This window comes from Castor canadensis, chromosome 6, assembly GCF_047511655.1.
Source record: "Castor canadensis chromosome 6, mCasCan1.hap1v2, whole genome shotgun sequence".
NCBI lineage: Eukaryota > Metazoa > Chordata > Mammalia > Rodentia > Castoridae > Castor > Castor canadensis.
The window spans coordinates 71,700,022-71,713,836 of record NC_133391.1 but is presented as its reverse complement, the minus strand read 5'-3'; the positions used below and the strand labels follow the sequence as shown (position 1 = coordinate 71,713,836).

The 13,815-nt window shown below is 36.2% G+C and overlaps 2 protein-coding genes across 7 annotated transcripts in view; one reads left to right on the top strand and one right to left on the bottom strand.

The window, feature by feature from the left end:
* Scgb3a2 (secretoglobin family 3A member 2) overlaps nt 1-13,815 on the top strand; it is a 174,834-nt gene that overhangs the window by 71,175 nt on the left and 89,844 nt on the right. The gene's annotated exons all lie outside the window — the stretch shown is intronic.
* Nucleotides 3,965-10,246, bottom strand: Spink1 (serine peptidase inhibitor Kazal type 1). Its single transcript, XM_020151243.2, has 4 exons — nt 10,111-10,246; nt 8,504-8,535; nt 6,844-6,950; nt 3,965-4,065 (listed from the first exon to the last, which is right to left on the bottom strand). The coding sequence occupies exons 1-4, from the start codon at nt 10,163-10,165 to the stop codon at nt 4,020-4,022; spliced, it is 240 nt and encodes a 79-aa protein (XP_020006832.1). The 5' UTR covers nt 10,166-10,246; the 3' UTR covers nt 3,965-4,019.

The window sequence follows — 13,815 nt, the reverse complement described above, 5'->3', positions numbered from 1 at the left end:
TCTCTGACTTCTCCCATCCGGGCTAGGCCTGGTAGATGCTGACTTTGAATCAGAGATTTGGAGAGCTCTCAATATCCTGGGGGAGCACCCAAAGATGTTACCGTCTAGAAGTATGGATTCTTTTTCTCCATGGATAAAGAATTAAGAGGCAGAAAAAGTGAAAGTTTAGCAAAGTTTATTGGGGAAGCAGAAAGTGAAAGGATTTTTATTGGGGACACAGAAAAGTGAAAGTTAAAGCAGAGAACTCCTTCAAGGAGGAGGGGGCCCAGAAATCGGTAGTCTGCTGATGTCCTTTGGGATTTCCCCTTTCAGAATCCTCTCTCCTTCCCCCGGTGGCCTGGGATATACTCTCCATTTCAATTTGCCTGGTCTTCAGTCCCCTCTGTCTCGTGGTCTTTCCTCTTTCCCCTGCCTGCGAGCGCTGCACAGAAGTGCAGGGGTCTTCCCAGTTCCAGGGCATGTTGGGAAGAAGCCCCAAAGTCACCAGTGCTTTGTAGACTCTATCAGCCATGTAGAATCCACCAATTTTTTTCCTGGTCTGCCTGTATTCCACTATCTATACCTTACTACTTCTTTCACTCACTCATCATACAACCAAGTTTCCAATTCTTCTCCATTTTCATAGTCTTCCTCTTCTAAGCACATTCTGGTTTATAAGCCATCTCCTCTTGAAATTGAAGTTTTCATCCCAGGGTCCAAACTCCTGAGATTCCATATATCAGGTCTGGCTACCTGCTCTTAAATGCTAAATGAAGAAGCATGGTGAAGGCAGGAAAAGGAGATTTATTACATGGCTCAGAACATACCATGGAAAGAAGCAGAATAAGTAGTCAGCTGTTAATGGTGCTGGTACAGTCGGTGATCAGAAGACTTTCAAATTCTTTGTGTCCAGTGGGAAGAATCCATTGCAGGATACATTGAATGTAAATGGAATTTATTAAAAGTTAGGAAAGAAAACTACAAAGGGTAGCATGGTAGGGCCCAGATGGAAATCAAAAGCTGAGAGAGTGTGTTTCTGCTCTGTCAGGTGCTTTTAAAACCTCAATAACCTATGGGAAGAGGAGAATCTTCTCTCCTGAAAATCAATGAGTGGAGAGGGGCATGGCAGTTCCCATCCAGAACCACGGTTAATCTAAGATGTAATATTTTTCTGGAAGTCCTGAGCTTTCCCTAATTTAGCCTGCCTCAAGCTTATCTTCAGCCATCTTCATTCAAACAGACCGTCAGTCATGGACACAGTATCACATGCTTTCTGATGGCAGGTCAAATGGTAGAGCTGCTAGAGGCTGATGATCTGGGTTTATGTCTTGCTTCTGCTTATAATTTCCAAACTCTTTTTTCTGTACTTCTAGAATGGTCCATGATAATTTATAGCATTCAATGCTTAAATTATTTTTACCATGGCAAAGTTCCTTAAACATCATAGGGTGTTCTGCCTAAGAGGGTCATTGTTCCTGGTATCTAAGGTGAGTCAGGTTTAGGTCAATAGGGAGACTTTCAGATGTCATAGCATCATAGATAAGACTCTGGGAGCCATCTTGAACAGCAATATCTGTTAGTACAGGATTTGGGGAGATCTATCAGGTTTTGTTTTAGCTGTGTCACGTGTTAAACTATAGCAACCTATAGTGGACATAATTGAATCACATGATTTGTACATTTTGAATATCAAAAAATATGAGTACCAGGCAACTGTAATTTGCCAGTATGGAATAGCTTTTAGTTGGTTAGTTCAACTACAGTGAGAAATCTGCTCTCCACTAATACTATATTAGGGATTCTGAAGATTCTCAGCCTCTGTTATCCATCTATTCTCTACTCCATTTTAGGCTAGCTTCTCTGAAACTTGGAATTTCAAGCTGCTTTTCCTTATCACATTTTTAAAATAGTTGTAGATTGTTTTTCTTTTGGATGCACTTCTTTATTTCTATCTTATTTGCTATCACTGAATATAAACACAATGGATCCTGTCACAGGAGGATGTTACCTATAGTACCCAGAGTTGCACTCATCAAGGACAAAGCATTAGACTTGAAGTGACCACTGAGTGACTAACTCTGCCACCTTGTTTGCTGGTAATATCACCAGTAGAGTTATACTACAAGGGCTCTTCATATAACTGTTTTGGTTTTGATTGTTTGTTTGAGGTACTTGAATTAAGAGAAAGAGGAAATAAAGTATGAAAGCCAACTGAAAAAAATGGGACAGGGTATTCAACTGATTGGACTCCAAATCATGTAGCTATAAAAAAGTCAGCTGCTAAAATTCAGAATGGGCATTGACTAAGTAGATGGAGTATTAAGCTTTGTTGTCTGGAATATGTGAATGATTGCTAGGATAAGATTAGAGAGGATGAGGGCTAAAACTCCTAGTTTGTTAGGAATAGATCATAGGATTGTGTAAGCAAGTAGGAATAACCATCCTAGGTTGATATGTGGCAGTGTTATAAGGGGGTTTGCAGATGTATAGTTTATAGGAGATCAGGAAAAATAGGACGAGAGTTAGTAAATGTGGGATTAAGAAAAGGAATGATAGAATGTCCTGGATTGAGATATCAGGTGACTTCACTTTTCTAAGTGTATCACAAGATAACTCTTATAAGATTTTTGTGGCTCACATATAAAGCAAATTAAGCTACACAAAGTCTTTACAATCAGTTCCTCTGGTATATAGTCCACTGCCCCCACTTTCCCTGTCCAAACATCTTTTGGGGATGGTCCATGCCTCATGTTAACTCAGAATTAGATCACTCCCTTCATCCTGATTTGCTCAGAACATAGCCATCAGGTCTGTGAAGCAGATATTCAAGGGAAACTATAGATGAAGTCTTCCATCTTGTCAAGAAATATATTCAACAAGGGATAATTTTGGTTCAGAGCACACAAAATGTTGAGTTGAGGAGCTGCAATTAGATTAGAGTTTACACACATCTATATACTCAAACTTGTGACACTGCTGCTTGCGTATATGCTCCAGGATACAAGCTAGCTTCTTGAAAGAAACCAAATCATCACTATAGGACACTGGCATTTTCTACAAAACTGAACTGAAACATTCCTTTCTCTTTCTGAGAAGCTGTCCAGAGACTGCTAATAGTTGTCTGGCCCAAAACTAATAAAACAGCTCACCCTATGCCAGCATCCATCCAAAATCCAGACAAGCAACTGATGAAACCCTTTTCCCCTTCATGGTTTCAAGCACTGTACAAGGCCTGAATTTTGTGAAATGTCAGAGGTTAGGCTTGACAGTGCTTTAGTCTTTGCTTCCATGTTGAAAACCTTATAAGCCCCAAATAAACATCTTTCTTCTCTACCTGAATTTAGGCACATGTTGGAAATCCAAACCTTAAGTAATCAGAGAAAACATACAAATTTACCCTAATACTTATCACCTGAGTAACTAATGGGAAATGCCCTCAGCTGGGGAAAAATGAAGGTAAAATCCAAAGATTAGCCAAAAGCATTATTAAGAAAATGTACCTTTTTTTTGTTTGTTTCACAATGATTCATTAGAGATGTGGATTTCTGAAATAAAATTTACATTCTGAGATTTGTAGACATTCTCAAGGACTAAACTCTATTCTATGAGACAAGCAGCATTACATCCCTGTACACTCACTTAAAACTGAAGGAATTGTTTCAGTCAGTAAAATAAAACAGAGTTAGAGTCTTTCAACTACTTCTGAAAATGGTAGTTGAATCCTATGTGGATTACATGTGTTCATGATTGACTTCCTCTTGTCATTTAATATCTGCAATCACAGTTTTTGAGACAGAGACCTTGGAGGAATATGAGTAAATGTGGAAGGAAAAGGTATTGTGAGGGAAATCCTATCTGAAATTACAGAATTCCGGAATTGGTAAAACTTTGTCTATTCTGGGTTTCGCTCAAGTGCCTAGTCCCCAGTGTAACCACACAGGCATTTGAGGAAGAAGCATTCAGAAAGCAAGGGGTATATTCAGATGCATTTATTCAACAATTTGTCTATCCCAATATCATGGTCTTAAGGGCGTTCATTTTCAGCAACTCCCACCTGCTCGAATGAGAACAGGAGTCTGGCGCTTCCTATAGGCAAGATTTTAAAAAAAATCAGTTTGAACTTTACAGACAAAAAAGTGATGGTAGAGAAAAGACAATGGACAAAAACCCAGCAGCATTATTTAAAATAGAGATGTTTCCAATTTATCTCTCTCTTATTCATTTATTCTTTCACTTATTCATCAAATATTTGTTGATTACTATTACAGGCTCACGGGATAAGAAAGAAAAAATCATGTCCTTACTACATTTACAGATCTAGTGGGGTGTTTCAGTGAGCCCCTGAAATAAGTCTTGAATCTATGTTTGCTTTTTTTACTCCTATGCTACCACCTTACTACCAGGTTTCCATCTTAGCTGATGCCCGGGCAATTGTCAGACCTTCTAATTGTTTGATGTTTCATGTTAGAAAAGTGGACATCTAAATCTGAGCGGTCTTGCCAAACAGATCCAAATGTCTATACTGCATTTTCCAAACCACTTTTTTAATTCTCCAAGTCAAATATCCATAAATCCTGCAATAGTTCCTCATAACTCTGTTTCCAGATTTCTCATCTTTTTAGCCATCCTTTCTTTGAATATATTGGGTAACAAAAGCTCTTGTATTTGTCTATTACTAGAGAATATCTGACACTCAGATACTTTTGTACTGGACCTTGTTATTTCTTTGTTTGAAGACATTTTAATACTTCCATGTCCCATAAGCATTAAGGTTAATAATACTGATTTCTAAATATATTACATACATAACCAGAAGCACCTAAGAGAGCACATACGTTAACTTGTTTCCCACAGTCATGCTCTTTGCAGTGTTTTGTAATGCTATTCACATTTGGCTACTTGAACTTAAATAAATAATTAAGTAGTATTAAAAGTTCAGTGTCTCAGTTGTACTAGCCATGCTTAGGTGCTATATTAACAGTTAGTAAATTGTGTCTATCTATGCATTAGAAAGCATAGATAGAGAATTTTCATCATTACAGAAAGTTCTTTAGATGAGGCTAGTATATAGAAATGAATTTGCCATTACTGATTTCTTAAGAAGACATAGAAAATGTCCTAATTGACTCTACCTTCCAGGCAACTAATGATGAAGAGAACCAACACATATAAGCCCTTGTTTGGTATTATTTACTCATCTCAAAAACCATCAAGAAGGGTAAGACCTTGGCTCTAAAAACTGTGCAGTGGATTTGTTTGGGACTTTTAATAGGCAACAAAATAAAGCCAATATGGAACCTTAGGAAAAATGTTGTGTTTGATAAAGCCAAATTAATCTCTTAACAATTTTCATATCTAAGAAATACAGGGAAATATGTTATGTTTTCTGGCACCCAAATGTTTCCCTCCTAGTTACACACATTTTGAATACCGGAAAGAATAAGGAGGAACTAGGAGGCTTTACAGACCAAGGGAATATGGCCTCCCAGCCCTTTACTCATATTTTCCCAAAGTTTCACCCTAAATAATGGGCTTTTTGATCTTGGCGCTTGGAAATTTCCCAAGTTTCAATGTGTTCTATTGCTTTCTCCTCCCCTTGAGTGAAAGTAATTTTTAATCCCAATGTCAACAAAACACGTAATGAGAAAATTAGCAAATGTTTTCAAATTCCTTTTACAAGTCTTTATGGTGGAAACAGATTCACCACAAAGCAGAAGTTTGGGGTCTGAAACTCCTACTCTGCAGAGCTATTTTCATATTCTTGGCTAAATTCTGAGATTTGTCTGTGATCATTTAAAACAGCCCAAGAGGGTTTGTGTTATTTGGAAAGGAATTCATGTTGTAGGATAATGGAAATTTAGTCATTTGATCCTAAGTCAAAGTTTTTACTATCAAATAAATCCCAGAATAATAAAGTGTTTTCTGTGTCATTTGTGGAATCTCTTTTGTTTTTATTAATTCACAGTTTATTTAACCTGAAATGTACTTTTTCTGTGCTGCCAAAATATAGACCCCTTTAAATGGCATGTTTACCATGAGTCATTTCTTGAGCCCTTTCAATAAAATGAAAGTTTCATTTCTGCTAATTTCTGTAATCCTTCACTTATTTGCTTATTTACTTACTTACTGGTTTACTAACATTCGTCACAACTTATAAGAGAAAATTTGTTTCCCTGGACTCCTTGAGTCTGGTTCCCTTCACCCATTTATTGGCACTTCAGAAAAAATTACTTCATTAAACTATTCTTATATTCATGAATAAAAATGTTATAAATATTTTTTGGCTTACTCAAATCTATTTATATTTACATATTTGGGGGCTTTAGAGAATACAACTACTGTTATCCTCAAGAATTATTTGTTGAAGGTATTTTGTGTATATAGGCTTTCTTAAAACACAGATTATCTACTGTTTTGGTATGAAAATCTGTTTTTTTAAAATCCAACTGTCAGCTGGGTGCCAGTGTATCACACTTGAAATCCTAGCTATTTGAGAGGCTGAGAGCAGGACGATTGTGGTTCAAGGCCAGCCCTGGTAAATAGCTAGTGATACCAGATCTCCAAAATACCCAGGGCAAAATGGACTTGAGGTGTGGCTTAATGGTAGAGCACTTGAATTGCAAGTATGAAGACCTGAATTCAAACTGCACTCCCACTCTCCCCAAAGAAAATAAAACCCAGAGTATTTACTGTTTTACTATGAAATCTGGGTTCTTATTATATAAGATATTTTATAATTATATCATATCAAATATAAGAAAAATTGAAAAAATTCATGCTAGTAGTATACTGGGACTTAGAAATATACATTAATGTTTGAAAATAACAAAATAATACATATTAAAAATTAAAGTTTATACTCACCTATTTTCCATACATAACATGCATTCATTGGAATAAGTAATTCCATCAGTCCCACAGACAGGGAGATAAATCTTGGGACATCCAACTGATTGTTTGTCACATTTAGGCTAAAGGTGGAATTAAACACACATTTCCCATTACTGACCATTCTTTGAGTTTATATAAAGTATTAAAATGGTTTTAATTTCTCTGAGGACACAGCTGAATTGGGGAGAGTGACACTGAATGTTGCAAGAGAAGGAATCTGGAGTCAGAAAATCTGGTTTCAAGTTATGATGCTGCTACTTACAAGCTGTGTGACATTGATGAGTCTCTTGGTTCCTCCCTGAGTCCCAATCACTTCATCAACAAAATGGGAATGATATTATCATTTTCCCACCTATGTCATAATGCAATAGGGACATAGGTTATTTTAGATAGGTGACAGAATGTTCATGCTCAGAATTATTGCAGGTGCTGGCTTCTTTTATGTCAACCAGCTGCATGGGACATGTTCTTCCTTATACACTATAGCCCACTCTTACAAGGTTTCCTTCAAGCATGTAAAATCATTGATTGTCTTTCATTCTTAGAGTCTTTGAACTCTGGTTACTCTACTACAATAAGAGCTAAAAATCAAATGACTGTTGTAGACCAGTAATGGTCTTCAGTACTTTTTTATGTCTTATTCTACTTAAAATATTTAATAACTAACATTCAAAAACTCATCCTTTAAACAGAATTGTCAATAATTCATTCATTGACCAATTTTACAACTGTCATGTAAAATTATAATTATAATACTCTTTCTTAGGTGAAGACAATGAATCACAAAATGATGAGATCATCCAAAATGACAAAGTAGTTATTTCTGGATCTAGAAACCAAACCCAGTCATTCTTGGGCCTTAACTCTTAATTCATTCATTCTGCCCCTTCCTCCACCAGTTATGTTTTGCTAATAATGCTCATTCATCCTACATGGTTCAATAACTCTCACATACTTGGGGCCACCTTCTCTCACCTCTGTAACTAGGTTATATTCCTAATGGTATCAGATCTTCTTCACAATACTTATCACAAATGCAATAGTGCTTTCACTCATGAAATTTGGGTTTATTAGCTGCCTCGCCTTAAACATAACTTTAATGACAAGAGGATACTTCTTCCTCTGGTCTCCAAATTTACTGAACATTTATGTCTATAACTTTTTGGAAAACATGGAAAGGTGGGATTTAAATAGTTTTTCTGGAGAAGAAACTTAGTTTACAATTTTCTGCTGTTCATTATAAATAAGAACTGCACCTGGGTAGAGGGGGAAATTTGCACTAATGTGCTCAAATAGTTTAAGAAGGAAGGGCTACTTGGAGTGGACTTGAGAAAGCTTCCTCTTAAAATACCTGTCCTATCAACATGCACTAGTGTATATCAAAAACTCTTTCACAGCAAGCATTAGACAGTTGCATAGCACTTGTCCATGCCTCAGTGAACTTGTCTCCAACACAGAACTGTGGGCATGGAGAAACTGCTATAATTATCTGCATTTAACAGGTTTAGCCTCCCAGCATTCAGACTCCTCATCCTGACTTCAGGGTAATATGAAAGGTGACTGAAAAAGTACACTGTTTTTTAGATCTAACAGTTTCAGCTTAAGAAGTAAGAAGTTACAAAATTCTCCTTACCATTGTTCCTACAGAGTTATCTGAAGCATTGCCTAGAAAATGTAAATAAGAGATATTAAATTAGATATTAAGTGGGAGAAACCAGATACATTCTTTGTTAGTGAAGCATATACTGTTTTCTTAGAAGTTGTGGTATCCTTGTAAACATCTTTCACCCCCCACTTCTTCTTATTTTTAACCCTTTTCAAGGACAAATGACTGGTTTCCATTCACTACCAGCCTGCTAACATCTTGAAACAAAGTCAATCAAAAATTAACTATAACCAAATCATTTCAGTGTGGCATTTCAGAAAGTTGATTCTTTTCCTTGAAAATAGAAACTATCTACTTACTGTTTGAAATATATCAAGTACTGAGCTAATTTCTTCTGAATTCACACTAGCATTCTTCCAACCAGCCATTGGATCTTTTACCTCAAATTAATGAATAGAGGTATGGCTCACTTATTTAACCAGCTATGAAAAACAATTACCATCAGACATAACCAGGGAAATCTTCTGATGCAATTACATTTAACTCTCCTATTTAGTTTTGTCAAAAAGTGGCTCTTTTGCAATTTGACATCAGTTCCCAAAGTTTTTTCTCACATTTGCATTGCACAGAATGATTATAGGTCCAGTTGCATTTCTTGAATTTAGACAAATTGGCTGCATTCTCCAGAAAACAACAGGTATTGCTAATAGTAATGTAGGGTATGGCAACTGTGGATATGAATGTGTTCATTGTAGAAAAAGGGCATTAATATGATTGTATTGAAAGGAAGAATTGCTGGTGAGATTTAATTTTGATATCAAGAATCTCTGAGGGTACAGAGAAGAAGAGCTCCTAGAACAATCTGAACGTGATGCTATTGTTGGGTCCTATTTGATTTCAGAATCTAGATAAGTGAACAAAAATTGATGAGCAGGTGCTCATTATGGGCATCTATTCGTATTAATTATTATGCAAAAATAGGGGAAAGACCTTTGCTCCCATAAATACTTAGCAAATGCAACAAGTGATATTTTTCCATTTGACAAAGTACTGATTTGATCTCCAGTAATATTATCTGGGAAATTGAAGATAAAGTTGAAAATGTTAATCATTTCCAATGCTCAAAGGAAAGAGATCACAATCTATTAAGTTCAGCACAATCTGACAACATTGACAAGATGAAGTCTGGAGATTTATACACACTACCTATTCAAGCTGAATGTACACGGTCCAGATATCCTAAAGATAAAAAATTCCATGAGATCTGCAATTCCATGAGAATTTCCAGTTTGTAAATTGGTCTTAAGCCAATTTAAAGAGTTAGAAGGGTTTTTAAAGGTGAAATACCTTTCTTTTGTCTACCTTGTCTCTGACAGAGTCAGCCATGTCCCTAAAGTAAAAGCTTTCAACCTCCATGCACTTCTCACTAGAAATGTTTTATTCTATGTTATTAATTCTTCTTTCCATCATTTTCAATTAATCTTATTTCATTTCATTAGTACCAAAAGACTAGCTAAGACTAGCTAGGCTTATCTAACACTAAACTATGCCAGATTTCCAGAAGGCACTCTGTTCAGCAAAGTAAGGAGTCGAAAAGTTTGACTCAAATTTGTAAAACATGCAAAGACACCTACCAGATGAACTGAACAGGGCCAAGACAGTGAGAAGAAAGATGCTCACCACCTTCATTGTTGCACTTCTGGGTCTGGAGGTTGGTTGAAAACTGTCCTGAACTTTCCACTTCTCTTAAGGAAATAGGAACTGGTGGGTAATGTAGGCAATGGCAACACAGGCTCCACCTAATACACTGTGTAGTAGGTGTCCTTGGTTATTGATTGACTCTATTAAATAGGCTGACCTCCATGCGTGGGAAATGCCACCTGTGTAAGAAAGGAGAAAGGAGGGGTGGGTTCCAAATTCTGATAGGGAAACAATTCTGATGGCTAGCTAGTTAACTTGATCCCTAATTTCTCTTGTAGTTATGGAGAGGGCTTCCCTTCCTGAGTCCCATTTTCTCATTTGCAAGGTGAACTCAAAGGTTTGTATACTTTCTCCTTCTAGATAAATATGCAGATATCTCTTTTCACTCTTTTTCTGTAATTCATTTGCAAATCCTCAGGTGGCAGACAGACGGTCAAGTAGGAGATAGGGAAGATTCAGTTTCTTCAATATATCTGCCCTGGAGCTGGATTGTGCTTGCAGCTATAGACTCCTAGAAAAGTGGTTCACTTTTGCTGTGCCTCAATCTATTCATCTGAAAATTGAAATAATAATAGTGCCTAACTCAAAGAATTGATCTTTCATTCAAAGATATGTACTGAGTGTCTATCATGTGTTGTCAGAAAATGATTCATTGTTTCTTATGGTTCTGCATGTCTTCTAAGTAGTGGTATTGATCACATTTGTTTTAATCTATCTCTTCTGGAGTATTAGTTAACAGATTTAGAAAATGAAATAATGTCTCCCTTTTGTACAAAGGGTCAGCTTGTTTACTGTCTAGAATAATAAAGGTATCATTTTCCAGGGCAAACCTGACATAAACTTATTGTCCCTTTAAGATATAGGATTTTTATAAAGTTTGGTTTCTTTTTTCATGTAAAAAGAATGAGTATTACCTAGCCCTTTCTACAATGTCCTGTGGAAAATGGGGTTTGGGAAGCCAAGATAAATGTTAATATATAGCCAGTATTGAAGAGTATTTACTACCCTTGTATCTGACCTAGAAGTGTCTATCTTCTGCCATCTTCCATTAAACTGTCACAGACCAATGTGTTTTTTCCAAAGTAGGGTAAGGGTAAAATCTTAAACCTTTTATAAGTCTCAACCTCTGTGAAGTGCTGCACTCATCTCTTGGGATATACTATTGATTACAAAGGACCAAATTAATGTCTTCATATGGAGTCTCCATGCATTTTTCTTGAGTAGGACACAAAACAAAAAGTAGCTAGGGATTATAAAATATATCAGGTTACGGTAATCATTAAGGTGAAAACCAGGAGAAGATAATAGAAGATTTGTGAAATACTTATGACAGAGTGGTTAGAGAAGGTATTATTGACTAGGTAACATTTGAATAGACTATCAGTTCCAGGTAGAGAGAAAGGAAAGTGTAAAGGCTCTGAGGCAAAAGTAGCTGATATGTTTGAGAAACCTCTAGCAAGATGATCTTCCTGGAGCAAAGTGTTAGAGAGAAAAGCAGAACATGAGATACAGGAAGCAGTGTGGGCCTGAATCATGGAGGGCCATGCAGGGCATAGTAAAAGCTTTGGTTTTTATCAAAGGGAAAAATTTGGAGGAAATTAAGTGCTTTCTTGGCATTTTCATTTGGGTATTTTGTAGGCAAGTCAACATTTAATGTGTTCCATACTGCTATGTGATCATTCACCAACAAAATTTTCCTTTTGTCCTCACCCCAGCCCATAGCTTCTTTTCTTTGCCCCTGATTATTCTAGTCAAATTCTCAATATTCACCTTGATGTTCCCCTTTCCTCTTACCATGCACCATCTTCCACACTTAATTTGTTACCAAGTACTCTTTTGGGCTCTGTGTCCAAGATAATCTCAGTTCTGTACATTTCTCATCATTTTCCATTGTCATAGCTTAGGCAGTGCTATCATTTTCTCTTTGGATTATTACTATATCACTCCTTCAAAATCCTCATAACAACTCAATAAATGAATCCAAAGAGACTAAATGTGCTGAAATGTCTGTCAAAGAGCTCAAAGGCTGCTTTTAAAAATTTATCAATGCCTCAAAGAGAATTCAACAACAGATAAATGAAGTTAGTAAATCAATCCAAGACCTAGAGAAGGAAGCCAGCAACTTGGATGAGAAATTCAGCAAGGAGATAAAAAATATTTTAAAAATCCAGAAGTATAGGAAATGAAAACATCAAGAACTCAAACAAAAAACCAAAATGGACAGTATCATAAACAAACAAGATTAAGCAGAAGTAAGAATATTAGGATGGAGGTAAGATCAAGGAAATATTGCATTCAGAAAGCAATTTTAAAAAATGAACAACTGTGTCACAGTCTTCACTAACTCTGGGACATGATCAAGTGCCCAAATCTAAGAATCCATGGGGCAAACGAAGGAGCTGAAGTTCAGAGGAAAGACATAGAAAACCTATTCAATGAAATTATAGTAGTAAATTTCTGAAATATAGGAAGGATATACACATGTATAGACCATTTTCAACAGCAAATAAACATGACCAGACAAGAATCTTGCCATGTTACATCATAATTAAAATGTTAGGACTAGAGAACAAAGAAAAGATTCTGAAAGTTGAAAGAGAAAAATGACTACTTACATGCAAAGATAAATACACAAGAATCACTTTAGACTTCTCAAACCAAACCCTAAAAGTCATGAAAGTATGGAACAATATATTTCAAGCTCTGAAAAAAAACAACTGCCAGCCAAGATGACTACATTCAGCAAAGTTATCCTTCAATTTTGATGGAGAAATAAAGACTTTATAAGAATAGGCTAAGTCAGTTCATCCACCAAGTCTGCATTGCTTAAGTACGTAAAGGGAATATTACACACAGAGGAGAAAGAAAAGATAGTCACAAACACAGGAGCCTAAGAAAGAATAAAATTTAAAAGTAGAGTAGATAAACACATGAGAAATAGGAAGTATCAAACATATTAAGTTCAGCATACCAGCAAAACACAAAGATGAATAATGGTGAAAGGAAATAACAAGCAATGTGTGATTCAATGAGGTACAAAACTAATGGAACCACAGAAAATAGTAAATACCTCTCAGTCATAACCTTAAATGTAAATGGTCTTAAATTTCCAATGAAAAGACATAGGTCATCTGATTGGATTAAAAAGTAGGATTCTTCAAATGCTTTCTCAACATCTATTGTTTCTTCCTCAAGGTTCTGTCCATAGAACAGTCAATAAATTTTCACAGAATACAAACATGATCATAGGGCTCTCTAGTTTCTCATTGTTCCAACTCCTCCAGGTGGATTTAGGCTGTATATGATTTGGTTTCTTTCTATTTCTCTTGCTTTATCCTCAATCAGCTCCCTCCCTGTTCCATCTGCCAGTAGTCTTGGTCATTTTGTCTCTTCCTCCTTGATCGTATGAAACCAAATCAAAACACCTTTTAAATCCCAAGACTCAGTTAAATGACATTGTCTCACAGAGTTGCTTTTGTTCCGCTTCTTCCCTTACTTCCCTTTTCATTTAGATAAGATTCTCTTGTTATATTATTTCATGGTTGGCATCTTGCCACATAAAATAATTTTAGTTGTATATCTATTTTAATGACTACTATGTATCATCTCTTCACCTTAGGGGGCAATATGATTGTTTG

Excerpts from the sequence above, each read along its gene's own strand:
- Spink1 (XM_020151243.2), bottom strand. The coding sequence starts at position 10,165 with ATGAAGGTGGTGAGCATCTTTCTTCTCACTGTCTTGGCCCTGTTCAGT. Across the intron at positions 6,951-8,503 it reads ATAACTCTGTAGGAACAATG|CCTAAATGTGACAAACAATC; the intron begins GTAAGGAGAATT and ends TTCCACCTTTAG. Across the intron at positions 4,066-6,843 it reads ATGTTATGTATGGAAAATAG|GAAGCGCCAGACTCCTGTTC; the intron begins GTGAGTATAAAC and ends TCTTGCCTATAG.